General features: G+C 42.5%; 2 protein-coding genes across 4 annotated transcripts; one reads left to right on the top strand and one right to left on the bottom strand.

Annotated features, from left to right (window-relative positions):
- The first annotated feature begins 10,337 nt into the window (after positions 1-10,337).
- LOC100282597 (uncharacterized) lies at positions 10,338-16,620 on the top strand. Of its 3 annotated transcripts, none has more exons than XM_035966928.1 (18): positions 10,372-10,713; positions 11,180-11,402; positions 11,526-11,580; positions 11,773-11,969; positions 12,321-12,442; positions 12,523-12,670; positions 13,042-13,111; positions 13,229-13,374; positions 13,462-13,507; positions 13,585-13,637; positions 14,098-14,242; positions 14,466-14,584; positions 14,692-14,763; positions 15,165-15,268; positions 15,457-15,513; positions 15,767-15,959; positions 16,034-16,177; positions 16,326-16,620. In XM_035966928.1, exons 2-18 carry the CDS (start codon positions 11,217-11,219, stop codon positions 16,446-16,448), a joined length of 1,980 nt encoding a protein of 659 aa, XP_035822821.1. In that variant the 5' UTR covers positions 10,372-10,713; positions 11,180-11,216; the 3' UTR covers positions 16,449-16,620. The 3 variants fall into 3 exon arrangements, with proteins under 3 accessions (XP_035822820.1, XP_035822821.1, NP_001148977.2); NM_001155505.2 differs by having other exon boundaries at positions 10,550-10,713; positions 11,176-11,402; positions 16,326-16,617; XM_035966927.1 differs by lacking the exon at positions 15,457-15,513 and having other exon boundaries at positions 10,338-10,713; positions 11,176-11,402.
- A 210-nt stretch (positions 16,621-16,830) lies between these two features.
- On the bottom strand, positions 16,831-17,592 carry LOC100282348 (PME/invertase inhibitor-like protein). The gene has a single exon (NM_001155260.3). The coding sequence runs from the start codon at positions 17,484-17,486 to the stop codon at positions 16,929-16,931; it is 558 nt and encodes a 185-aa protein (NP_001148732.1). The 5' UTR covers positions 17,487-17,592; the 3' UTR covers positions 16,831-16,928.
- Between the last annotated feature and the right edge of the window lie 7,467 nt (positions 17,593-25,059).

The raw sequence follows: 25,059 nt of genomic DNA, 5'->3' as shown, positions 1-25,059 counted from the left end.
GCTTTACAAAAGCATTCTTTCCTTTCTTGGGAACATATCCAAGACCTTCACGGTTAAGAGAACATCGTTGACTTCCCAATATGAAATCCAACTTCTTCTTACCACCATATGCCTTTTCTAGGTCATGAGTTAGAGTATTTATTTTATCCACTAACACTTCATTCTCAACAATAATTTTTGATTCATCAAGAGCAATATTATCATTGAGAGAAATTTTGCATTTATCACAAATAGAGTTAGTAGGTAGTGGTTCACTTGTAAGACTATCAAGTAAGTCACAAGTGACTCCAACATCCTTAGTGACCACCTCAACTTCATGCACAATAGATGATTTTTGAGCATCCGCAAGCTTCTCACAATTTTCTTTGAGATCATTGTGAGAGATCTTGAGCTCCTCAAAAGACACTTGGAGGTTTTTATACAATTCCTTCAAGGCCTTAAATTTTTCTTTTTCTTTGTGCATGTAGTCATCGGCCTCACCTAACATTCTAACAAGATCATCATATGAATAGCCATCATCATCAACATCATCGATATCATCATCATCATTTATATCATTTAAATCGGTGATGATTTTTACCTTAGCATCTCCCTTTGCCATGAGGCAATGGGGGGATGAGAAGAGTGAGGGAGCTTCCTTGATGGCAATTCCGGCATTAAGCTTGGATGAGGTGTCATCATCATCATCATCCGAGCTATCATCCGAGTCCCATTCAACTAAGTAGGCTTTGCCATCTTTCTTCTTGTTATAGTATTTCTTTTTCTTCTTGTCACTTTCATCTTTGCCCTTCTTCTTCTTGCTTGGACAATTCATGGCAATGTGACCGGGTTCCCCACACTCAAAACATTTTCTATCATTGAAAGCATTTCTTCTAGATGTTTGACCTCTTCTAGGTTGACCTCTTTTCATCTTCATGAATTTATTGAATTTCCTTACAAATAAAGCCATGTCACCATCACTCTCACTTTCATTTTCTTCATCATTGCTATCTTCCTTTTCAATTGCCTTTGAGGCCTTGGCTTTGAGAGCAATAGATTCATTTTTCACCTTCTTTGCCAAACTTAAAGCATCGGCTTGTGACTTCTTAAATATATCTTGAGTGAGAATTTCTCCCAATACTTCGGTTGGAGAGGTTGTAGATAGATCACTCCTTACTAGCATTGTCACAATAGTCTCATATTTCTCCGGAAGTGATCTAAGGAACTTGTGTGTGAAATCCACATCCGGAACATTAAAACCAAGTCCTTTGAGTTCATTTACAATCTCATTCAATCGATTGAACATATCGGATACACTCTCATCTTCTTTCATAATAAATTGCTCAAACTTCCCTTTGCACACATATAGTTTGGCACTCTTCACAATTGTAGTTCCTTCATGAATTTCCATTAGTTTTACCCAAATCTCATGAGCGGTTGTGAGATTCTTGATACGATTGAACTCATTTATATCAAGAGCATCATAAAAGACATTCATGGCTTGATCATTTGTGAGGATATTCTCATTATCACTAACGGATGGTTCATCTTCCTTCAATACAACAAATCCATCTCTGACAATTGGCCAAATTTTTCCACCCATTGCTCTAAGATGCATTGACATTCTTATTTTCCAATAATCATAATTGTTTCCATCAAAGTGCGGTGGCTTCCCTATGTGCACATTGTTGTTACTAGCCATTTTGTCCCACTCCGGGATGATTAGATCCACAAACAATGGAGTCCTCGGCTCTGATACCACTTGTAGGATCTAGGACACCGGCTAGAGGGGGGGTGAATAGACGGTTTTGACTAAAAACAACAATACTAAGTAAATTTAATCAATACAACAAGGAGAATAAATTTACTAGTGTCAATAAGTAAACAATGTATGAAAGACAACTACGGAGATTGAATACTTGAAGAACTATAAGCAAAACACTAATCAATTGCAAGGCAATAAGTAATGCTAGAAGGAATAGACACCGAAATTTATCCCGTGGTATCGGTGATTTGCCGATCACCCCTAATCCACGTTGAGGTGGACTTCAAGCTCTCACTTGCTCCTCTATCAAGACACGACTTGATCTTTGAGCCAAGTGGACAAGAAATCACTCAATACCTCGATTCCACTAATGTCACCTTTGCCACTCCGGCGAGGTAGGCGCGAACCCCTCACAATCAACACTGCGGCTTCTCCACAATCTTCTTGGAGAGCTCGACGGAGACAATCACCCGAGCCGTCTAGGAGGCGGCAACCTCCAAGAGTAACAAGCCAACGACGCTTGCTCGGTGTACCACCTAGTGCCTCAAGAATCACCAAATGATGCAAATGCACTAGGAACCCTCAATCTCTCACTAGAATGCAATCTCAAGCAAAGAGTGTGAGAGAGTGAGTTGGAGGATCACAAATGAGCTCAATGTGTGCAAGGAATGGCCAAGAGAGGTCTCACACACGAGCTACCCTTCTATTTATAGTCCCCCATCTAAAACCAACCGTTATGCACAAAAGAGGGCAGTTCTGCGCACGCGCGGACCGTCCGCGCCCTAGGGCCGGACGGTCCGCCGTACACCATAACGGCTATAATGACCGTTGGAACATGTCAGAGTCGACTCAAAAGGTGGGTCCGGACAGTCCGCCCTTCAAGGTCGGACCGTCCGCGACCTGGCAATTTCAAACACCTGAGCCTCGGATCAAACGGAGTTAACACACGCGGACCGTCCGGCTATAAATCCCGGACCGTCCGCGACCTGAGACAGTACTGTCCGGACTGGTCTCCCGGACCGTCCGTAGTACAACTCAATAAAAACACACAGTCCCTGTCCAAAACGAGTTAGACACATGCGGACCGTCCGCGCCTCACAGGCGGACCGTCCGCCTATAATTCAGGGACTGACCCGAAGCCCCCTTCTTTTGGTCAGGACTGCGGACGGTCCGGCCCTAAGGCCCGGACGGTCCGCAGTGCAAAAGAATACAGAGTCAACACAGAAAAGTCAAACCTCGGACCCTCTGGAGGATCGCGGACAGTCCGCCCCCTAGGGCCGGACAGTCCGCGCGACCAAGACTTCTCAAAATTCAAACATGCTTTTGAATGAACTTTTAACACATGAAATGAGAAGCGCTGTTAGTCCTTATGTAAATGCAACTACTTGATGCTCTATGAGGCACTAAGTTTTACACAGATCTAAGTCATTGACCCCTCTTAATAGTACGGCTATCTAGCCTACTAATCCGGTCAGGTATCTTCTCTAAACTCCTCAAGACCGGCAAAAGCAAAACCTATATTATACCTTTGCCTTCATCTGATCCACAACCAATGCGTATGACTCTCCAACAATCTTATTTCTATGTGGTCCAACCCTGCATTCTTATTTCTCCAAGAATCGTTAGTCCACAAGTAGTTGTCATTGATTACCAAAACATTACCAAAGGGGCCTAGATGATTCACAGCAACCTGTAATAATCTTGCATTTTGAGCAACAGAATCGGACCCCTCTTAGAATAAGACGATTTGGAGTGCTATAGTCCTTCTATTTTATAGTTTCGGCTTCTGGAACAAGATGCTAATTAGTGTGTCCAAACATGGGGCATTACTGTACCAGTACTACTTATGTGAAGTATGGCTATGACGAGCAGAAAAGACAATTACTAGATGCTCCTATAATCTTCTATTTGTCAGGTAGCTATTTAGAAAGACCATCCTGTTTTTGCCTTTTTGTTTTAGACTATACCAGTCTCCTACACACAATTGAGTTATATAAAGTACTAAGTGGAAAATATATAGTTGTTTCCTGTACACCTCATTGTATTTGTATTTGTATGGCTTGCCGTTTTTGAATGTTCTTTGCAACAGCTGACCTGTGTGCTTTTGTCACAAAAAAACATATTCGTTGTCTGCTATTGGGGTTGTTAACCCTTGCAGTTTGCAAGGCCAATATGTTTCAACATTGATGCACCCCAACATATGTTCCCTTAGTCTCTTTTACCGATTATATGTTGCGAGGCAGTTAGTCAACTTGTTCAATTGTAGGATGTTACCATTTAAATGATTCACCTCACACGGTACTAGGAGTGGGTGTCAAACATAGCAGTTAGCTAAATCTCGTCTTTATCAATACTACATATAGTTTTGGTCGACTTTGATGCTACTATGCTCAGCTGCTATGAACACTTGTTTTTGCTTTATTAAGACAAAGAATCAAAGATGGATGCTTCTCAGGCATCTAATGGGGAGCTCCACACTAGCGTGCTCAACCACTATGCTATCAACGTTTGCACCATAGTAGGTAGTAGATAATACTAAGCTTTCTAAAACATTAGATACTTAGTAATGAAAAGAGTGGTGGATAACATATTTTTTATCATGAGCATAATATAAAAATTGGATTCTCTTAAATTGGATTCTCTTGTCTGTTATATATAACTTCTGTAATATATATGGAGGACCTCAGTACCCATTTTATGGAGGAGGAGCTGGCAGGAACAAGACCTCAACCCAAGCAGGTATTTCTAGCTTCATTCTTCGTGATATCTAATTAAAAACATTATTTGGTGCAAATTCTAAAGTCACATGTTGTTCTAATAACTCACCCGCATTCATCTGTCCATCTACCAAGTTACAATGCAAGAATGTTAACTATTATGCATGCATTTGAAAACAGTTGAAAGTGTGATAAAAATATGCCTTCATTTGTTTGATAAGAAACTCACTTCCCATGTTATCATAATTATTTGAAGAAATTCTTTCTGCTAAGCTGCAGTACTAATATCCTGACAATGTGTATCCCCATTAAACATGGAAGATTCTTTTTTTACTTTCCTGTTTTGCATTCAGAAATTTGTTTTTTGCAGGTACAATTGGACTGGATTTGGTAAAACCACTTAGATTAACGAGATAAGGGATTTTTTAATTAGGCATAAATTGAGGGATTTTTTTAGTTAGGCATAAATTGGATTCAAATCTTGGGTTCGCCACCGATGGTTCATAAAGATAAACATGGGAGCTTAATGTTTTATTTTGTTCACATGTCAAAGCAATTGGAAGCCTCTCTTTTTTGTAGGAATCTATAGATAAATGCACTGTTGAAATTGATGGTTAGTCACACCAGTAGTCTGCTCCTCAGGTTTTGCTGGTCTCACGCTTCTTATCATAGGTGACGAGAGCAAAGTCAAGAAGGAAATACTTGGCCCCTTGCCCCCTCCCCTCTCAAGGTTGGTTTCTTTGGTCATCCCTTGTACTGGTTTGGCTCTGCTATTCTTACTATTTTTGTATTCATTTTAAAAAAATGTAAGGACGAACTAAAATCCACGCTGATTTTGTAAAAATAGAACAAAATAGATGTTCAGTTTAGTTTGATGTCACTACATGTCGTCAAAATGAACTAGCTATCGAGTTCCGAAGTTGAGTGGCATATTTGTGATTGTCTTTAGCGACTTAATTTGATTGTGGTTTTCCACTTCCCCAAGAGCCAGCAAAACTATTTGATTGGTAACTAGGTGAACTTCAAAACATCAGTGCATACATTGACGATACATTGGCATTTAGATTGAGGGAAAAACAGCAGTGTGATATGATATCATTCGTTGTGCAATTGAAGTCTCACTGCATTATCTGTTTTAAAAATTAAAATGCAGCTTAAGGTTTTGAAGATCAGTTAACCCTGTTTCAGTATTTTGTCCAGCTAATTTACTTGCTCCACACAATTGTTGAATCACATTGCTTATGCATTTGTGGACTGTGCTACATATATTTATGAGAGAATTTTTATGTGTTGTAGAAAAATTTTCAAACCTTGTAACTGTTTGGCCTTTTTTCTAGCAAAGGAAGAAATAACTCATGACCTTTCATATTTTGTATATTCATGTGTTTTTACAGAATTGTTGCGGTAGATGAAACTGAAGAGGGTCTTCAAGTAAGTAAATCAACTACTACAATGGCTCACTAAAAATGGTCGACAGGACAGTTTCAGAACCTTATTATTGTTCTTCAGGTAAATATGATCACATTATTTTTGGACATGCATAGTCAGAACTTACTCCTAAAGCTGATGAACATTAGTCAGAATTACTTGGTTGTCTACATTGGTTCAACTGACAGAAAACAAGTATATTGCATACCTGTTGTAATAGTTCGGAAACGTTATTAACCAGCAATATTGTAACTTTACGCGCTTAGGGAAATTTGTGGATAAATTCTATCACAAGGTAAATTCCACAGAGCAATTACCCTAAAAATCATATATTTGAAAAAAAAATAGTGGGAGCATGATTTTTGTATACTGACAAAAGGTGATTAGAAACTCTTGGTTCACCTAGCAAGTTTACTAAAGACTCAACTAAATAACTTCCTCTGTTAACACCAAGAACAACTAAGATACATGACTTGAAGCAAAAAACTGATGACTGAACCGGTAAAGCAGGATATATAAATTTATTTTACATAGGGGTGGATTCATCTGACAATCCTGGAGAATAATATAACCCAACGTAGTTGTATGTGTGTGACTATTTGTCGTCTGTTTTTTGGTACAGGTTCTTAAATTCACTAAGATTTTTATGGTTCATTCACAGTCATGGTTCACTAAAAAATCAAAAAGAATTATGTGGATTTAGTTTCCTTTGCCTTCATCTGGGAGCATGATTTTTGTATACTGACACAAGGTGATTAGAAACTCTTGGTTCACCTAGCAAGTTTACTAAAGACTCAACTAAATAACTTCCTCTGTTAACACTGAGAACAACATAAAATACATGACTTGAAGCAAAAAAAACTGATGACTGAACCAGTAAAGCAGGATATATAAATTTAATTTACATAGGGGTGGATTCATCTGACAATCCTGGAGAATAATATAACCCAACGTAGTTGTATGTGTGTGACTATTTGTCGTCTGTTTTTTGGTACATGTTCTTAAATTCACTAAGATTTTTATGGTTCATTCAGAGTCCTGGTTCACTAAAAAACCAAAAAGAATTCTGTGGATTTAGTTTCCTTTGCCGTCATCTTTGCACTAACTCTTACATCACACGTAGTGTTGTATATGTTGCAGGCAACATATCTCCAATTTTGTTTTAGTGGGCCTATGTGGTGGCAAAGTGCATATTAAGAGATATATGAGAGGCATAAACATGAGGAGCAGAACCATATAGACATTGAGGATTGAGAAGTTGCAGAGATGTACCTGGATGGGGATTGACGTCGCAACTTACTGGATTGCAGAGATGTACCCGGATGGGATTGTTGGCAACGCCTATCTGTCTTGGGGGTGGCATGGTCCTTAAGTAACACCCCTTTCTCCATCGATGGGAAGTGGGCGAGGATTTGGGTGAGCTGTCTGCGTTGAAGGCAGGGAGGGGTTTGGGGAAGGGCGTCGTTGGTGGGGAGGAATTTGGGGAGCGGCTGCCGGTGTTGAAGGCTGGCGAGGATTTGGGGCGAGATCCGGCGTTGAAGGCGGGATGGGCTCGGGCTCCGGCTCTGTTGGCGTTCGCGTCGTAGAAGGCGGCATCTCGGCCAGAGCAGCGCGTGGGGAGGAAGACGCGCGTAGAAGGAGACATTGGGGAAGGGCGTTCGCAGCCGTTGGGGAAGGGCGTCGTTAGTGGGGAGAAAGCAGTGCGTGGGGAGAAATATATGATTTTTCAAATATAGAATTACCACAACTGCGCCTATTGAATTCAGCTTGGAAGCTGCTCTGGGAGTTCTGCCAATCAGGCACATCATAGAATTAGCATAAATAAGGCACACCCTTTTTTTTGGGAGATTCTGCACTTGCCTAACTAAATGATCCTCACGATGGAATAAAATTCACAGTAAGTATGTTTATACCTTCTATCAATGATTTTACTAACCTTAAATTATTTTGATTAGATATCCATTTGGGGGCAGCAAAACTCGAGATAACAACTACGTAGCGCGTCAAGATGGCCATCGGGCAGCACGTAAGCGAGAATATCATATTGTGACTCTTTTGTCTAGGCTTCATTGGTCCCTCTTCCTCCAAGGCCCCGAAGATCTACGCGGCGATCACTATTCTCCGTGCTACTCGGGCGGCTATGAACATCGAGTTCAGCAAGGACATACTCCTTGATAAGCTCGCTAAGCTCAGCAACATGCAGATGTAGCAATGCATCGAGAGTATCCTTTTTCTACTTTTTCTTGTTCAAATATTTGGATTTTGGACTGCTTGAGGTACTTCTGTGATGTTTTGTGTGAATTTGCTTCTTGTAGGGAGGCTCAACTTTTGAATCTATTGAAGCGCCATGATCAAGAATACAATGTTGATGAGATCAGCATGAATGACAAGCTCACCAACTGTGGCCATCAGATAACTATTATGGAATATGCCGGATTTCCTTTCCCCACTGTTGCCTTGAAGGTGTGTCCGTCCCTGCTCTAACAAATGAAGCCAGAATGTCTCCTTAATTTATAGATATATTTTTTCATTGAAGTTTATTAACTCTGTTGAGTCTATTGCAAACTATGGTTTCAAATGCATCATGGCGGAGTCTATTAATAACACCTTTATTGCTGCTGCCACCACCATGATGGTACAAGCTTTACAAACCATGATATGTCCGTGCGTTGTAGTAGTAAGAAAGAACTAATGTTCACAGTTAAAAAGTGTGGAATGAGAACCGACATTAAAATAGGAGAATATATATAATGTGGTTTTCATACATATGTTCTATGTTTCACATCTACCACCGAAGGCCAAGTACATTTTGATATACTAGCCTAAAATGTTCCGCTGATCTGATATACTAGCCTAAAATGTTCCATTGATCTGATTTTTTGCTACACCCTGCTGCCCTCTACATTTGGATTGTCTGTATCATCATTCTACCATTTAAAAGTAACCTACTGGCTAAGACCTTTCCATTCCCTCCCTTTCATGTGCAGCATTGCCAGTCACTAATAGATATGTTCTTTGGTTTTTGTCCTTTTATAGACTTGGGTTACATAAATGTGTTTCAGGTGTACACATCTGACTTAACATCACTTTTCTTATGGACCTGTCCAAGGTGCAAAGGCTACACAAAGGTTTGTTCTTCCCCTGCCTGTGGAAGTTGTTCTACATGTTCCTTGGTGGTTGATCAATTGTTTTTTTGCATAACTGGTGTAGGGATTTGAGGTGATATATAGAGATCATAGTACATGTGGAGAAGGTTGACTATCTTTGGTATTTCAGCAATGCTCTTTTGCTTCATTCAGTGTTCAATGCAAACTTATGTTTGATTATTTGTTAAAAATGTGTAGGCATTTGCTGGAGTTATGCTGAACCCTCGATCCATTTCTCCTTGTTTTGACAATGTTGTGATGACAAAATTTACACTGCATTACCAGGAGTTGGGCCAACATTTACCATCCTAATCAATTGTAGATTCTTAGAAATTCTTGACATCATTGTATTATGCTGTAAATTTTTAATTAAATAACGTCACTGAAATGACATTTGCGTTGAGAATTGCATGTGGGTAAATGGATCTTGTTCATTGGCGCATAATCCATGCATACTGAGTTTGTGAATCTACTCTTCTAACTTCTAAGGTGCTCACCATTTTAGAATTAAGGGGCAACTGTGTAGGTGTGGCACTGTGGCATGTCCCTGACCCAGTGGCCCTCCTCTCAGATCCTCTGTCAGAGAACTGCATGTGCAGGCAAGGGTTGAAATACCTAATGAGTATCAGCCCTTGATGAGGGATTACATTGTTATTGCAAACTGAGGAAGCTCGGACATCTACATAACAACAATGTTATACTCTGTACGATTCTATTTCTACCCAGAAGTTCTTGTTCAGAGTACAAATTCTAATCAGAGGTGTTGCTTTCTAGGCATGCTGTTATGGTGGGGGTTCTTAGGCGTGTGACATTGCTCAGTGAGCAGCTAGCAGATGCATAATTCGTATAATATAAGTAGCATAACCAGATCATAATCGACCCAAATTTAAAACTGTGTTGAAGATCTGGTTTAAGCATTCGATGAAAGGTGATCCCTAGATATCTTGTATTCCTTACCAGCGATTCCATTCAGTTCATCTCTCATGAGCTATGAATAAGTGGACTTCTACTTTTGCAGGACTAACGCATGGACCGAGGAAGCGCAATGACAAGCCTGATAGCCTAAAACTGATGAAAGGGATGTCTCTGCAACATGTATTATTATCCATTCCATCTTTGTTTAATGGCCGCAGCTGCTTTATACAATTATTCCTACTTATGCTAGATTGTGAGACATTGTATATCAATGTATTCATATTGATTCTGTTGCAATGCACGAGCACTCACCTATAACAATATAACACACATATGTACATAAGTTATCATGTTATTATACGGTTCCGTTGCAACGCACGGGCAGTCACCTAGTATAAATATAAATAGTAGACTCAAACAGCATGGGTCACGTGCAGTGCGGGGGACGGGCCCCACGTTCCCGTGCGCCGTGGCCCTGCGCGGGCGGTAGGCAGGACAGCCACCGCCGAACGAAGTGGCGCGCTCCGGCAAGCAACTGCGGCCGTGCCGTGCCGCGCCGCGACATGGGCGCTGGCCGTCCCGTCCCGTGCCGGTTCGTCATCCTGCCTTCGGAAGCCACTGCTAACCGCTTTCTCTGCCCTTCTCTACCTACATAAGCGCGAGGGAGCACGCCTCCCGGCCTCTCCTCATCCAATTCCTATGCCCTGCACCCGCAGACGGGGAGCTCGCGTCTTCCTTCGGATGGTGGATGCATGCATGCATGGTGAGCAACTCGCCAACAAGGACCCCGCCTATTCTTTGTATTCGGATTTGGGGCTCACGATCATGACTTGTTTGATGGAATGACCAGCTGAGGAGAATTTTGCCGTATGCTAATATTTGAGTAGTTGCGCGTTGTCTGACGAGATAACCACACAGTTCCAGATGAAGGCAGCTCTCCTTTCTCTGCTATCCCAAGTGCCTGCACCGCTCTTGCATGACGAAACAATAAGCGCCATTTTTAAATTTCAGTCACACAGATGAGTGTTGGTGTTAGTTAGCTTGGTTAAATGTATGTTTTTTTTGGCATCTATCTCGTTGTTATTGCATATGTGCGTAATATAGTGGTGCTGTGGTTTTGCAATCTGATGAACGCGTCTATTAAGACTCAGGCTGCTGTCGTCGTGGCTTGTGTTTATCGGTTTCAACCTAACTCTTGTATCTGCCTTCTTCTCTCGTGTGTTAGGTAGACACGCCGGCCCAACCAGAATTGACAAGTGGAAGCGTATGGGTATTACCAGCAACGACGCGGCCCCTCGTGCCGTCCTCCTCCGCTTCTTGTTTCTGCTCTGCATAGGCTGCAAATGCCTGGCATCAGAGGTAGAGGCCACCCAGACGGCGACCCTCGCGGTGGACGCCTCGCCGCAGCTTGCTCGGAAGATCCCTGATACACTGTTCGGGATCTTCTTTGAGGTGAGACAGTGATTTCTTGGTACACACCAGCCTTATTGATCTTACAAGGATTTGTCCATGTAAGCGGAATGGTCCAAACACACTTGGTCGTGTTCTCAGATAACCAGGTTGCTTTCACTGCAGGAGATCAACCATGCAGGGGCTGGTGGCATATGGGCTGAACTTGTTAGTAACAGAGGTGATTCAGCCATGCCTGCTTTTCACATGCCCTTGTTTTGAGCGTAAGCTTCAAAGGGTTCCGAAAATGATGAACTGAAAATTTGTTTTTGGGGACAAGCTTTTGAATAGATCATACTAGGCTTTTCCCCTTCGGAAGCTTCTGTCAGATGTCAAACCTGGATTTTATGCATAAACTGCATTTATGCTGCAGGGTTTGAAGCTGGAGGCCTCCATACTCCATCAAACATTGACCCATGGTCCATCATTGGAGACGACTCCTCTGTATTTGTGGAGACCGATCGCACATCATGTTTCAGTCGAAACATCGTTGCTCTCAGGATGGAGGTCCTTTGCGATAACTGTCCTACTGGTGGTGTTGGTGTTTACAACCCAGGGTTCTGGGGCATGGTATGACTTCAATTGTATATTCGTTGTTCATATCAGTACGAGAAATGGATAGTTTCATGAAAACTATTTAGTTAATGTTGATAATCTGTATGGTATTTGTTATTGCGTAATGCAACGATGCTGCAGGATTTGGTGTTACCATAAGCAACTAGCAATGCCAATTTTCAAAAGCAGAGTAGCAATAGCTGTAGAGGTCGAATTAGGAATTACTACAGTTGATGGTTTTCTTTGGATTGTTCTGGTAGTGTCACTTTTCAGGTTCTGATATTAGCCATGTTTAAGGTACATGCTCCCTTTTCCTACCTTTTCCACTTTTAATTTTTCTATAATGTTCATTTTTTCAACTTATAGAACATAGAAGAAGGAAAGGTCTACAATCTTGTTATGTTTGTTAAGTCACCAGAAACAACTGACTTGACAGTTTCACTAACAAGCTCTAACGGGTTGCAAAATCTGGCTTCAGCTACAGTAACGTTAGTATCTTTTTCTCGGTATCAGGACAAGAGGAAATATTTGGTTTCTCACAATATCTGAAAGGATTGCACTGCTGCAGAGTTTCCGGCGAATCAAACTGGATAAAAGTGGAGCAAAAGTTGGTTGCTAAAGGAACCAATAGAACCTCAAGGCTTCAAATAACAACTAACAAGAAAGGAGTTGTCTGGTTTGATCAAGTATCACTCATGCCTGAAGACACATACAAGGTATATTACATTAATTGTTCTTGATTTTGATGGTAGGATACACAAATAAGAACAATAAAACACCTGTATGAAATATTGATAATAAATATTGATTAACAAAGAATCTTTGTGTAAGAAGCTCCAGTCCTTGGGCTGGGTAATTCGATCATGTGCAAGTGGCAGCCACTTGGCAGCAACATTTTAAGAGAAGGAATAGTGTGGATCCTGCTCACTGCTTTGGCTTGTTTGATGATATAATCACCAATGGGTATTTCTGATCAGTACCCTCTTTTGCTGAATTTATATGTTGATTCTTCTGTATAGTTTACTCTGCTTGTTGTGCAAGGGTTAACCTGAGTATTTAACAAAAATGCTTCTCTGCATACACACAGGGACATGGCTTTCGCACAGAACTTATATCCATGATTTTGGATTTAAAACCACGATTCTTGAGATTTCCTGGTATGCTCCGTGTTTTCTTATTTAGAATCAGGTTCCCAATGCTAAGATGTATATGATATATTGCAATATATTAATACATTTAAGGATAATGGACTAGATTGCATGATGCTATTGTAGGAGGCTGCTTTGTAGAAGGTGGCTGGTTAAGAAATGCCTTTAGGTGGAGAGAATCTATTGGTCCATGGGAAGAGAGACCTGGACACTTCGGGGATGTTTGGCATTACTGGACTGATGATGGCCTTGGATACTATGAATTTCTTCAGGTGCCAGTTTATACTGCTTCTGTTCGAGCTTTCCTTCCCTGTTGGTGTCCTCACTGACAACAATTAACTCTGAAATCTACATCAAAGCTTGCGGAGGACCTGGGTACTGAACCAATCTGGGTATTCAACAATGGTAATTGTTTTCAGGTTTGTTAAATCATTTGTCACTGTTGGCTTCTTATTGACAGAAAGTTCCCTCTTGTAACTCAGGAGTCAGCCACAATGATGAAGTTGATACTGTTGCTATTGCTCCTTTTGTAAAGGTATGTTTTGATTCCATAGTTATTTATCTAGCAGGTTAAACATTCCTTGATATAGAGGCATAAGAACCTTCACAATTTTTAAAGCTTCATACTTTGTACATCATTGTATATCAGAACACTAGATGTTATAATAGTATTCCATTTTTTTGTGACTAAGCAAGCATATCTCGAGATTAAAAACTTTACTGCTCATAAAGAGAACAATTACATATTAATATATTATTAGTTTTGAATACTTATAAAAGATATTTCTTTTTCATGAATGCTGAAAACTATATGATGGTGGGCTTGATCCTCTACTTTTTGATTCAGGTAGTTCACAACTTCACATGCAGAGATGATGCTTGGCTTTAGTTTTACATTCACATTTACCTGGACACTTCGGGGATGCTTGGCTTTTATAGATTTAGGTAGTTTGTACTTATAATTGTAGCTTCTTCACTATGTTGTCTTTCTACAGGATGTATTGGACAGTATAGAATTTGCAAGGGGGAGTGCAAATTCAACATGGGGCTCTGTTAGGGCTGCAATGGGCCACCCTGAACCATTCCCAGTGAAATATGTTGCAATAGGAAATGAAGATTGTGGGAAAAAATTTTACCGCGGTAAATTTACCAACTACATTTTGTTACATCCTTTTTAGAGTATAAGTGGAAAAGCACTTTTGCACAAGGGCAGTTTCTAAGGAACCTCTCTTCACTAGCAAAGAAACATAATTAAAGTGGACATATCTCCCAGTGGTAGTCGACATGTGAAATACTTCAGCCACAATTTGTTGTAACCTACTTTTAATTTCATGGCATGATATTCTCTATTTCTATTGAACAGGTAACTACCTCAAGTTCTACAATGCTATAAGACAGGCCTATCCAGACATTCAAATGATTTCAAACTGCGATGGTTCATCTACACCACTTGATCATCCTGCTGATTTATACGACTTCCATGTAAAGCTCTTGCTGCAAGTTTATTTATATCAGTTTTCTGTCTATCTGTTTAACTATTCATTTCCAATTGCCTTCTCTTAAATTTCAGTCGTGCTTCTTTTTTCTAGGTCTATAATGATTCTAAGACTTTGTTCAACATGAAGAGCACATTTGACAGAACATCTCGTAGTGGACCCAAGGTAAGTTCTGATTACATAAGAAAAATTCTTGTGAAATAGCTCTCTTTCGTGAGTAGCATTTACATTGTATTTGGGATTTCTTGACATTTCTCTTGGGATGTTTTTAGGATATTATGAAATAAGTCCTCTGTTTCTTGAAGAATATTATTCTTGAGAGAGATAGAGACTTATAGAGGGGTACGATTCTTCTAGGTGTTGTGAATTGTGGCTCTAAGTAACAATGAGGCGCACCTTTATGTGGGGGCAATGTGACATACTGATATGTGATGTTATTTTCATGTCCTGGGGACTCTCAAGAACTTCGTTGATTTTCTTGCTTAGTTACAACATCATACATGTATATTGACGTCACCATTTTCTGTTTAGACAGTAAATATCTTCTGGATATGATTCAAATGCAGGCTTTTGTAAGTGAGTACGCTGTTTGGAGAGGTGATGCAGGTAGAGGAAGTCTTCTTGCTTCATTGGCAGAAGCTGCTTTCCTTACTGGACTGGAGAAGAATAGGTGATCTCTCGTTTGAAATCATTGGTTCTAGGTTACCTTCTGATTAAACCCTGAGTCTCCGCGGATAATTTTTCACATGTTATCTTTGCTCGTTGAGATCACATGACCCTACAGAGTTCTGCCTGCTCTAGTGTCACTACGAAGATAATCTTAAATGTGAGTTGGTGACCTTTTGTTTTTATTTGCAGTGACATTGTTTCCATGGCAAGTTACGCGCCACTATTCGTAAACGACAATGACCAGACGTTAGTACATGCAGCCTTTCACTCCTTGCACTGTTTCTTGTTGTGTTCTTGTCGACCCAACATCGTGGTCAGGGGCGAAGCTACGTAGGAGTCGGTGGGTGCATAGGCACCTACGAAAATTTACAAAACTTATGATTTTGAATCAGATTTTCACCATATATACACCACATACAAATTATTATCATGCACCCTGCTTTCGTTCACTCTAGCTTCATCACTCATCGTGGTAACTCTGTTGGGATGAATCAATCAGGTGGAACCCAGACGCAATCGTCTTCAACTCCTGGCAGCATTACGGCACTCCCAGTTACTGGATGCAGACGCTTTTCCGCGAGTCTAGTGGTGCTATGTTCCATCCAACGACAATCAGCTCCAGCTACTCAGGTTCACTTGCAGCGTCTGCGATTACCTGGCAGGACTCCGAGAACAGCTTCCTAAGAGTAAAGGCAAGCAAAAAAAAAGTTCTCTCATGCACCCTAGCCTGTAATGTATCTATTGATCTCAGAAAACTCCTGTGCAGGTCATAAACTTCGGGTCAGATGCTGTGACCCTGACAATCTCCACAAGTGGGCTCCAGGCCAGTATCAACGCTCTGGGATCAACCGCCACTGTTCTCACATCAGCAGATGTGATGGATGAAAACTCCTTCAGCAACCCAACCAAGGTAAATCTGCCCCTTTGTTTGCGCTTATTACCTGCGTCTGTGTGTGCCTGAATGGTCATATGTTTCTCAGCGCATATTTGTGCTCTGTTTTCGGTTTCGATCTTGTGATTCTGAATGCGAAACCTGACGGTGAACAATTGCGCGGCAGGTTGTGCCGGTAAAGAGCGATCTGAGCAATGCTGCAGAGCAGATGCAGGTCACGCTGGCTCCTCGCTCCTTCAGCTCGTTCGATCTCGCCCTGGCTCAGTCCAAGCTTGTAGCGGAGATGTGAGCTAGGCTGGTACACTAGTATACAATACAACGTGTGAAGTGTGGTACACAAATACCAGCAACCACAGGGGTTGCCAAGCTGTTGTTAGCATCTTGAACACATGGCTTTGTATTGTGTATAATGACATGATGCTGATACTAATCTCTATTATATAAAGCACTAGTTTCTATGTTGTCGTGCTCCCACGTATTTAAATGATAAAAAAGCTAAAATTATACACAAATGGATATTCAAACTATGGTTGTTGACTCTAAACCCTTATTCGCGCTCACCTAGCAAGGTCCAACATGCGAGCAATCTGGCAGTGAATAAATAAAAATCACATCAGGTTGGTTTGCTTTGCTTGATACATCAAACAGTAATTAGATAGAATGTCACACCATTTTTAGTTTGTCATTATTATTATTATTCTGAAAAAGGCAGTTCCAGACTGCCAGTACAACAACATTTTCTGCCTACATACTGCACGAAGAAGCCTATTCATCTAGCATACACCGTGCGCAACAGCGCGACAGCGAGCTTGGCGAGCTTGAACACTTGCTGGTTCTCCGCCATCACCGGCGACGCCACCTTGCTCCTCTGGAACCCGTCCTCGCACTCCTCAGCAGCTGACGCGACTTCCTCCAAGCACCTGGTGGCCTCACCCTTCCTGACGCCCCGGACGGCAGCCGCGCAGCCAGTCTGCCTCCGTTCCATGTCGCCGTACAACGCTTGACAGGACCGGAGACAGCGCGTCGTGGCCTCGTCGGCGGAGCCGCCGCTCTTCCGGAGCAGGCCGTTGATCTTGGCCGCCGTAGCGGTGAGGTTGGCCGCGAGGAGGTCAGCGGCAATGGCGGAGTAGACCTGGTAGTCGAGGCAGTGGTCGACGCTCCGGCCATCGGAGCCGAGTGCCGCCAGGCAGAACTGCACGTCGAAGAACCGGCTCCCGCCACCCACCGTCTTGCATACGGGGAGTATGCATGGGACATTCGCGTGAGCGCCGGCGAAGAAGAGAGCCAAGAGCAAGATGGCATTCGCGGTGGCGGCTGCCATGGCCATTTTTCTAGTACTATGTGAGATGGGGATGGGTGGTAGAAGGATTTTATATAGAAAGACTGACTTCAATTGTGTCAGCTGTCAACTAGAATTTAATGGTGCAATTCACCAATTGCCCATTTATGAGCACACATTTTTATATGCATTTGATATCTGAAAACAGGGGTCGATCGCAATAGGTGGTAGAAGGCGTTGACCAGTTGGTTAGCATGCAACGGTGGAACGGCCACCTGTAACTGCCTCCGGCAGCTCAGCATGTGGTCATAGATGTACAAAATATGCAACAAACTTAGGGCCTGTTTGTTTACCCCACAGATTATATAATCTGGATTAAATAATCCTAAGAGTCAAACAAACAGTCCAGCTTATTTATCCAGATTATATAATCTAACCCCTTGGATTATGATAATCCATAAGCAAGTGAGGAGGTGCTTATTTCAGATTATTTTTTTCCCACTTCCCCACTACCCTTTCAAGTTTTCTAGAAATTACCCACCATTGCCATTATAATCCACCGAATCGTTTTTGCGCCTAGTACTAGTCAATTTGGGATGAAGAAGGTGACATGAATGTCTTCCGTGATAATATTGCTAATGCAATATTTGCCAATGTCAATTTAATTATTTTTTTCATATATGAGTTTCAACCTAGTACAAATATAGAGGGCATTCTTGTCTTCCTCATACAAAAGAATCCTATTAACAACTCAAATAATCTGGGTAAACAAACAGGACTACTCAGATTATATAATCCAGATTATATAATCCAGATTATATAATCCTCCAAAAATAATCCAGATTATATAATCCATGGGGGTAAACAAACAGGCCCTTATACTATTCATAGCATACTGTTCATATCTCTAACAACTGGTGCATGCAAAAGTGGAACAATCACTTGTAGTTGTACAATGTTGTCGGAGGAAATGATCCACGGTCCCTGGGACCCACCGATCAGTGATCACGCTAAGGAAAGAGCCCCTGGTCGGTGGACCCGTTAGTCATTCGAAAGAGCTAGGTGCGCCAGCCCTAGAAGGACTCGTCCCTGGTCAAACCCCGTGGTGCCGAGTCCGGGGGTCGGACGTGGTGGAGCCTGACAAGGGAGGACGAGCGGACGGAAGGGAACCACTCGAGTGGATCCCACGCCTGACACCAAGCTACAGCGTGGGCGCCAGTTCGCTTTCCACTCATGACCTACGGACCCCTTAGGTTGCATAGCGCTCATGACCTACAAGCCCCCATACTCGACTACAACACAGACTCGACTCCCGGGACGACCATTCGCTTCGGGAGTCTGGATTTCGGCGTCAATAAAGGAGAGATGACGAGGGCCTTGGAAGCCCTATCTCCCTTGGCAAGTGACTTGCCCGATGTAGTTGGACGTCTTAGTGACCTCCAACTAAACCCACCTTAGGAGAACCATAGGTCGCAGAACTCACCACCACTCGATCGTACTGAGGTAGTGGGAGTATTGGACCACGTCCCAGACTCGTTCCTGGATATCCTCTTGTCAAGGTCGGAAGACGGACTCGCGTCCCCGCCTAGCGAGGCAAGCTGTGACCCTAGTCAGGAATGCCTTGCAGCCAACACCACGGGAGATCATTTCCCCCACGTGGGGAGCCCGGGCGAGAACTCACCCAGCATCATGGAGCGCACCCCGCCTCAGCTCAACCCGCCTCCCTAGGAGCTACCGTTAGGCCTGAGCCTCTCACGGAGCGAGCAACATCCACGACAAAAAGACAAGGAAGCCTACGGGGGGCGACCATGCCAAGTGGGCGATAGCACGCCACGACGATAAAACCCCGTTGTTTCCCTCGAGCGAGCTAAAATGTCGCAACCGCTGCAGCGTTTCTAGACAAGCTCACCAAGGCGGAAACACCAAGCGAATGGAAGGCCCACCAAGAGATTCGAGACCTCCTTGGTCTTGCTGTGTAGCAACAAGCCAAGAGCTCCATGTCCAGGAGTTGTGAACTAGAGACCAACCGCTAAGCCGCATCCACGCCAACAACAAACGATGCCATGTCGCGGCGACCTCTCAAGCTCGAACGAAGCATGGCACGAGTCCCACCTCGTTGCCCCCAAAAGCAAGGTTGAAGCGTGTGGAGTACGCCTAGCCACGGGATGGGGGGGAAGGATGTGACGGGTCGGGTGACTCCCGTCGGTACAAACAACGTCGTGGAGGCCGTTTGGACCCCAATGGGAGCCGAACCTGAGCCCGCTGCCGCCGGGGCCTCGACCCTTTCTGACGAGACCGCCCAATCTATAAAAGCACAAGTACCAAAATCATCTGCTTCCATGGTTGTTTAAACATACTTGAGCCTTTATAGACCCAGTAGACCGCCGAGTATCCCGAAGGACCTCGGTAAATCAACTCACAACCAAGATCGCAGAATAAGTAAATACACATTCACATACTGGAGTTTTGTAGCAGAAATAATATTACAATAAGTTTACCAATAAGTAGATGAGTGTAAGTACAAAACTTGGTTTGAAAGAAATACAACTTCAACAATATAGATATAACCATAGTTTTGAAATACATTGCTAGCCCAGTGACAATCCTCCAGAAAAATCAGAGATGAGATAACTATATAGAAGGCCGAGTCCACCGACACTTATCCACCATCCTCAGCAGGCCTACATCTTCACCGGCAACATGGTGGGATAAATCCTGAGTACTCGAATGTACTCAGCTAGACTTACCCGTCCAAAATCAGGAAATAAGAAAGTAAAAGAAACCAAGGATCATGCAAGGTTTTATCTGGAGCTAGCTCTTTCTTTTGGAAGAGTACATGAAATATAGTAGTTATTATCATCTTATGGGGTATCATGATAAATAGTCATCTTTTAGCAGTTCAGTATTATTACCTATTCTGCTGCAAATCTAGGTTAGCACCTAGCTAGATGACAATTGCCAGTTCACTATGTCTAGTTATAGCTTTAATGATTAATAAAATTCAGAAAGTATCTCATTAAGTAAACAAACAAAAGTACCCCAAACTCTTGATTATAATTATTCATGTCATCATAACTAATCAATATAATCATCCTCAGGATTATAACTATGATGAGATATCTCAAGTCAAGTGCTCACTATCCAGGAGCGATGGCGATTTGAATCAATTACTAACCAGCTAGCGGGGTATTCCTAACACAAATCATACCCACAATACTTCGTGGGATACGATCACCACCATACATATTCCAAAACAGCCCGGCTGCTCGTCGTGGATTCAATAGGGGCCACCATATTATCTAGGGACCGCCCAACTACTAGAGGGTCAGGTCGCCGCCATAACAATGGGTCATCTCGCCATGTCCCCGTCGCTCCTCACCCACCCAATAGGTGCACCGCAAGGTCAAATCCGGCTGGAATAGTACTCTGGCTTCGCGGTCGGAATGAGTTATCCGACCAGCTAAGTGATTAGGCATGCGCTCAACATGACTCGAGGGACCACAATAATACGGTCCTTAATCGACACGGACGGGGATAAGTAGACAACCAAGACCTTCATGCCTTGTGTTTCCTTATCTGCATCATGTCCGGTTTCAAATTAACATTCATACTTATCATTGATATTTCCTGATGACTTTACCCAAATCAGGCATAAGGTAAGCACAAGTACCTTGCAGGTGACAGGAAATCACCCGACTTCTAACGTCTAAGCAGGCTTAAGCATTTAAGCGTAGTTAAGTTACCCAGGTGACAAGGATAGGGATAAACAAGGGTAATCAAGGATAAATGTAGCAATTGTTTCCAAACAACTCCTACAACCTAATGCAACAATCATAGGCAGGTTGGTGAATAAAAATAATTATTGCAAACCATGGGAATTAGATGCCTGGGCTTGCCTGGAATCCAACACTAGGTTAATATTTTTTGTTAGATGGCATCCGCTCAATGAATGTTTATTTTATCAGTCCATCATCTTCGGGTTTGTCTCCAACACCATGTCCTTCATGTCCACGTCCTTTATCTCGCGTGACCACCTAGCGTACCTGAATGATATGCACAATGCACATGTATGAGTATAATGAAAAGCAACACAATACATATGATGTTACATGATAGTGAAGCAAGCACCAAATAGAAAGGCACTGCAAATAATCGCACACAAGCACTAGCTATTTCTATACATTATAGGGCACATCAATCTAGCACCACTGAAGACCTGGGATACTCGACCCTATACTTAACTTAATTTGCACACAAGCATAACATGGAAATGGTAAGCACATCAATCATGGGACACACGCTAACTTGAGTTTCTACAAGTATTCATCAACCAAGAACTAACCGAACCTACTTAGCCAAACAAAAGTAAGTCCAAGCAACAACTTAACATTTGCAGATTTTGGACAGCAACATAGCTTGTACTTACTTTAGCCATAACTAGAGATCCAGACATCCAAAACAGGTGATCCTAGACTTTCTGGAAAGCTAATAAAATTGTCTATAAAACATTTATAATCATCTCAGGCTGATTCAATACCTATCACGGTCAAACAACACAAAGAAGGTGCCTCTGTCCAGATTTGGATAGATTCAGACTTCATACTTCAAACAACTATAACTAAAGATTTAGACCACCAAAAAGGATGATCCATAACTTCATAGAAATCTTAGGAAACATACTACGATGTCTTTATAATTTCTAAGAGCTGTTTCTAAGTTTAACTTAGTCAAACAATGCAATCTCCTAAATCTAAACAGATAATGGATATATTGTGATATTGGACTTGTGAGAAGCATAACTTCCAAACTATTAGACCTATGGCCATGAAATTTTAACACACGAAACATAAAGAAGTTATCTACAACTTTTGTAAAGGACATATCTACAAAAAAACATAGTTTAGTTCACCAAACTAATAGCACGACAAAAATTGTGCATGCAGCCCAAAACAACAAGTATTCTAATTTGGCTCCTATTTAGTCTCTACAGTTATCATGTTCTTGATACTTAGAATACTCTAACACTTTATCAATTATTAGAGTTAAAACCAACTAATAAGATCAATAAGCTAACTCACTAATTACATTCAAATCAATTGGAGCACTAGAGTTACGACATACAATTATTGAGCACATCCATAACATGTTACCTATTAAACTAAACTTAGCTCATTCAATAGGAAAACACCAAATGCTATCAGTTTATATCTTTCTTAATGAGGGAATGACACCAAAAACTAACAAAAGTTAGGCACACCATTTTAGGACACCTAAACTTAGACTATGGGTAGAAGTAGTTTAACTAGCTCTCTAAACCACTTTACTAATTTAACTTGCTTAACACATAAACTAAACAAACATCACTACTTTTAATTTAGCAAATAGAGAATTATCAAAGGAGATATAGCTCCACGGAACCGCATTCTTAACAACCAATACAATAAAATCAACAAAAGCACAAGTGACTCCAATGGAACCTATTACACTCTTTATTCGCATCGCCCATTCAGCCACACAAATCCACAACTCCAAACTTAATCCTCACATCAAACAGTATGTTTGCTCTCCAATCGTGAATGAGACCCTATCATTGCATACAATCGAAATATTTTTCACACATTTAACTTGCTCCTAACAATAATCTGGAACATAAGAAACATTCGCTCTCGTTTCTATTTCACTTACTCTTCTACAAAATTCAATGCACATGCATACACATCCACGCATATATGTGCAATGCATTGACCAATTCATAGGGAGAGAACCACAATTGCACAAAGCGAACCTAGCCGAATGGGATTTGAGTGAATCCACGGTTATTAGTTGGAGTCTGATTCTACGTGCCCTGATTATTGCCTCGAGCTAGAGTGTTGGTATTCCTCTTTGAACAAACATTAGCATAGTGCCCAACTGAAAGGGAAATGTGCCCTTGGGCCATTTCTAAGTATTTTGGTGATTGAGTGCCAACACGAGTGTTTAAATGTGAATCTATGCCCATGGATGAACAAAGTGCAAATCAAGAGTAAAGGTATGTTTCTAAGCCTTAGTACATTGGTTTTGTGTACTAATATACTTGTCTAAGTGTTAGAAACAGAAAGAAGAAGAAAAGAAAAAGAGGTGAAAAAGGCTTGGCTGTGTACAGCCAAGACTCAGCTCAGTCTGGCACACCGGACTGTCCGGTGGTGCACCGGACAGTGTCCGGTGCGCCAGGCTGACTCGGCGTGAAGAGGCCGCTCTCGGGAATTTGCCGACGGCGTACGGCTAAAATTCACCGGACTGTCCGGTGAGCCAACGGTCGGTCGGGCCAACGGTCGGCCGCGCGATCTGCGCGGGACACGTGGCCGAGCCAACGGTCGGAAGGGGGCACCGGACTGTCCGGTGTGCACCGGACATGTCCGGTGCGCCAACGGCTCCCGCATCTGCAACGGTCGGCTTCGCCATTTAAGGAAGGAGATCGGGCACCGGACAGTGTCCGGTGTGCACCGGACTGTCCGGTGCACCCGACGACAGAAGGCAAGATTGGCCTTCCAGATTTGTGCTCAACGGCTCCTAGCTGCCTTGGGACTATAAAAGGGACCCCTAGGCGCATGGAGGAGCACACCAAGCATTCCTACAACATTCCTAAGCACCAAGACATTGATCTCGCGCATTCGTTTCATTGTGATAGCATATAGAGCTCTTGTGGAGTTGTGAACTCTTTGAGTTGTGTTGCGAGCTCTTGTTGCGACTTGTGTGCGTGTTGTTGCTCTGATCTTTTGAAGTCTTGTGTGCGTTGCTCATTCCCCCTTGCTCTGTGTTTCTTGGTGAACTTCAATTGTAAGGGCGAGAGGCTCCAAGTTGTGGAGATTCCTCGCAAACGGGATTGAGAAAAAGCAAGCAAAACACCGTGGTATTCAAGTGGGTCTTTGGACCGCTTGAGAGGGGTTGATTGCAACCCTCGTCCGTTGGGACGCCACAACGTGGAGTAGGCAAGCGTTGGTCTTGGCCGAACCACGGGATAAACCACTGTGTCATCTCTGTGATTGATCTCTTGTGGTATTGTGTTTTGTTGAGACTCCTTTCTAGCCACTTGGCAATCATTGTGCTAACACTTAACAAGTTTTTGTGGCTATAAGTTTAAGTTTTTACAGGATCACCTATTCACCCCCCCTCTAGGTGCTCTCACCAACCTTGTTGCACTTGAAGCATGTAGTGCCAGTAGCAGTGTTCTGGCTAACAGGTCTCGCTGGGGTGCCAGCTAGGGTAGCCTGGCGAGGGCGTGGTGTCTGAGGTGTGGCCTGAGGGGTCTGCTGAGCAGAGCGCTGATAAGACTATTGCCCTCCTCTAGGACAAGCTGGTGTACCCTGAGGCTGAGTATAGCGAGGACGACTGCTGCTGCCCCCTAGCCCTGGGTAATGGCCTTCCTCTTCATCTCGCCAAGCTGAACACGCTTGTGTTCAAGAGTTATGGCCTTGTCCAGAAGCCTCTAGAAAGATAGAAATGAATGAGACATCAGCTGGTACTCGAGTGTCCCAATGAGTCCCTCTAAGAACCGTTCCTGCTTCCTCTCTAAGAGCACCTAGAGGGGGGTGAATAGGTGATCCTATAAAAATCAAATACTTGTAGCCACAAAACTTGGTTA

The sequence above is a fragment of the Zea mays genome, chromosome 4 (genome assembly GCF_902167145.1).
Source record: "Zea mays cultivar B73 chromosome 4, Zm-B73-REFERENCE-NAM-5.0, whole genome shotgun sequence".
In the NCBI taxonomy this organism is placed as follows: domain Eukaryota; kingdom Viridiplantae; phylum Streptophyta; class Magnoliopsida; order Poales; family Poaceae; genus Zea; species Zea mays.
The sequence above is the reverse complement of the archived record's forward strand: the minus strand, read 5'-3'. Positions and strand labels throughout refer to the sequence as shown.

Coding starts and splice junctions, on each gene's coding strand:
- LOC100282597 (NM_001155505.2), top strand. CDS start 10,650: ATGCCCTGCACCCGCAGACGGGGAGCTCGCGTCTTCCTTCGGATGGTG. Junction 13,375..13,461: donor GATACTATGAATTTCTTCAG/GTGCCAGTTTAT, acceptor TCTACATCAAAG/CTTGCGGAGGACCTGGGTAC. Junction 16,178..16,325: donor CCTTCAGCAACCCAACCAAG/GTAAATCTGCCC, acceptor ATTGCGCGGCAG/GTTGTGCCGGTAAAGAGCGA.
- LOC100282348 (NM_001155260.3), bottom strand. CDS start 17,486: ATGGCCATGGCAGCCGCCACCGCGAATGCCATCTTGCTCTTGGCTCTC.